Consider the following 2,964-nt stretch of genomic DNA (forward strand, 5'->3'; position numbering starts at 1 on the left):
AGAACAGAGGGTGTGTAACATCCTCTCAGAACAGAGGGTGTGTAACATCCTCTCGGAACAGAGGGTGTGTAACATCCTCTCGGAACAGAGGGTGTGTAACATCCTCTCGGAACAGAGGGTGTGTAACATCCTCTCGGAACAGTGGGTGTGTAACATCCTCTCGGAACAGTGGGTGTGTAACATCCTCTCGGAACAGAGGGTGTGTAACATCCTCTCAGGAACAGAGGGTGTGTAACATCCTCTCAGAACAGAGGGTGTGTAACATCCTCTCAGAACAGAGGGTGTGTAACATCCTCTCAGAACAGAGGGTGTGTAACATCCTCTCAGAACAGTGGGTGTGTAACATCCTCTCGGAACAGTGGGTGTGTAACATCCTCTCGGAACAGAGGGTGTGTAACATCCAGAACACTTCTTATTTGCTTTATTTGTCCAACATGTCAATATTTACAAGTCTGCTTTTAGGGGGTAAACACTCCCCCCAGGGGGTACTATAGACACACACATCAATGGTTTCATTTACATTTTGTTTGTCCATTCTGTGAGACATATAAATTGTGATTTTTACATGCAAATAATGCTGGAATTGCCAAATAACTACTAGGTTCTGAAAAACGTATTACAGCATATACATTTGTGCCATGCTCAGAAGGGTTATGAAACATCAGCGTTTTACAATGGAAAGGTCCTCCTACAAGTGAGAGTACAATTTTTCCCCAAGCAGCACTGTCATGTTTATCCCTCTGGGTTCATTCTCATCCTCAGTTCTTACAAGTGAAGCATTTACCACAAAGTCAGCAACGTGGTTTCTCTCCTGTGTGATGTCTTCGCTGGTGCCATTTTAGATGACTTGCTGATCTGAAGCATTCTACACACATGGGGCACTTATATGGTCTCTCATCTGTGTGAGTCCTCATATGAACAGTCAGGTTTCTCATCCGGCTGAAGCATTTGCCACATTCTTTGCACTGATATGGTTTCTCCCCAGTGTGAGTTCTCATATGCTCAGTCAGGTGTCCCATCCGGCTGAAGCATTTGCCACATACATTGCAACAATATGGTTTCTCCCCAGTGTGAATTCTCTGATGAGTTTTTAAAATGCTACTTTTCAGAAAGCATTTCCTGCAGACAGGACACCTGTGTGGTCTCTCCCCTGAGTGAGCCGCCCTCAATGGAACTTTCAACTCACTGGCTTCCCTGGTCTTAATAGAGCTTTGTACTTTCATTGTCCATGTTGTCTTTGATTTGAGTGGCTGTAACCCTGACATTAACCCTCTACTGTCCCTTTCACTGTTCCCAATCTGAGCTGCAGAATAGTCGGTATTTACTGGAGAGCGGGGCTGTAATTCATTGTTTGCTTCAGATTCTCCATAGCCCTCTCCATCCGGTTCCGTTTTGATCTCTTCAGTTGTTTTGGTGGGTAGAGCGTCCCTCTCTCTGTTCTCCACAGTTTGGGTTTGGGAATGATGTGAGGGCTGGGGAGGAGAGGGAGGAGAGAATATGACCTCTTTGATATCAGACTCCAGCCCCTGAAGCTGCTCTTCCTCCCGACTGGTCACAAACTCCTCCTGTTCCTCTTTAATCGGAGTGGGCTCTGGGTCCTCCTGGCCCAGACTGGGGCTCCACTCCTGCTCACAGTGCTGCTTCTCAGGAAGAACCTCCTCTTCAGGGACAGGGAGAGTGAGCTGCTGGGGGTCTGAGAGGATTGGATAAAAAATTAGTAGTCAATCAGTTGATTGGCAGGCCTGGCTGGTTCAATCACATTGATTGAGCTAGCTTGCAGCGGTCATCATTCACTACTAACTATCCATTAATAGACACTAACTGTTTCAGCGCCTATTGACGATAGTATGTTCTGATCTGACCAGGGGAGTTTTGCTAAGAGCCCCGATGCTTGCTCTAAACATTAATACGCATCGCTTTCGGTACGATTTTGGAAACATAAGAAACATCTTTCATATCAGCGAGAAATAATTTTCTACAAACAATAAGGTTCAATTACACACCTTTTATCGGGTTAGGTTCCCACAAGGCCATATGATATATGTCCATGTTACAGCACTTGTTTACGGAAGACAGAAGACAGAGTAGACTACCTGTGCTATTAGCTGTCTGCGAACCCCTGTGTTAATGGAAGACGGACGCCACAAACATGTCACTGAAAATGTCTGCTGCAACTGTTAAAACCGGGTAAAACAGTGTACAGTATGTGTGTATTTTTCATTTGTTAAATTATTTTGATGTGCCGCAATTGAGAATCGATTCATATTTACATGGAGTATTTGGGCTTCGAGTGCCAATTTGCCTTTACACAGAACTTGTAAGGTCCTTACGGAGTAAAGTTGGGTTCCTTTAGTCCATTATAAGGGCTAACTACTAACCTGCTCTCTGTAGCTTTATGTCGGGTTGGAAAACCAAATCCAGCAGCCTCCGTAGACGATCGATCTCTTCCTTCGAACGGGAGATTTCTTCCTGGTACTCTGCTATGGTATTTTCCACTGCCCCAAATATCTCAACAGCCACCGCTGTTAACCGCTCGCTTAGATAAACCTGTAACAGCTGCATTTTAGACATTTTCAAGGAAACGTTTAGGCTATTTTGTTGTGAACGCTAGCAAGCAACAACCATTTCCCCTAGGTTCAAGATTGAAGATACTTTCCCCTTTCATCTGTAGCCTTTTATCATTTCGGTTTGTTCATCTCCTGCATCACTACTATTATGCTAGCGACACTAACGACGACGTCAGTTTGCTATGGTAATGAGGAAACCTTCAAAATAAAACATTGCAAGGTGGATAACGTAACAAATATCACATTTTAATCAGTCGATGACATTTTTTTTCACTTATAAGCAAATGCAAGAAGGAATTTATGAAAAAAAAATTATGTTTTTAAACACATTATTTTAAGACCACCCTTGACAATACAATGTTCAAGCTTGTATGTTGAAAATATTAGGCTTTATAGT

General features: G+C 43.5%; 1 protein-coding gene across 1 annotated transcript; it reads right to left on the reverse strand.

Moving 5' to 3' along the window:
* Positions 1–209: 209 nt before the first annotated feature.
* On the reverse strand, positions 210–2,736 carry LOC106583448 (uncharacterized). Its single transcript, XM_045705756.2, has 2 exons — positions 2,379–2,736; positions 210–1,693 (listed from the first exon to the last, which is right to left on the reverse strand). The coding sequence occupies exons 1-2, from the start codon at positions 2,569–2,571 to the stop codon at positions 792–794; spliced, it is 1,095 nt and encodes a 364-aa protein (XP_045561712.2). The 5' UTR covers positions 2,572–2,736; the 3' UTR covers positions 210–791.
* Positions 2,737–2,964: the final 228 nt, after the last annotated feature.

This window comes from Salmo salar, chromosome 22 (assembly GCF_965601325.2).
Source record: "Salmo salar chromosome 22, fSalSal1, whole genome shotgun sequence".
Taxonomy (NCBI): domain Eukaryota; kingdom Metazoa; phylum Chordata; class Actinopteri; order Salmoniformes; family Salmonidae; genus Salmo; species Salmo salar.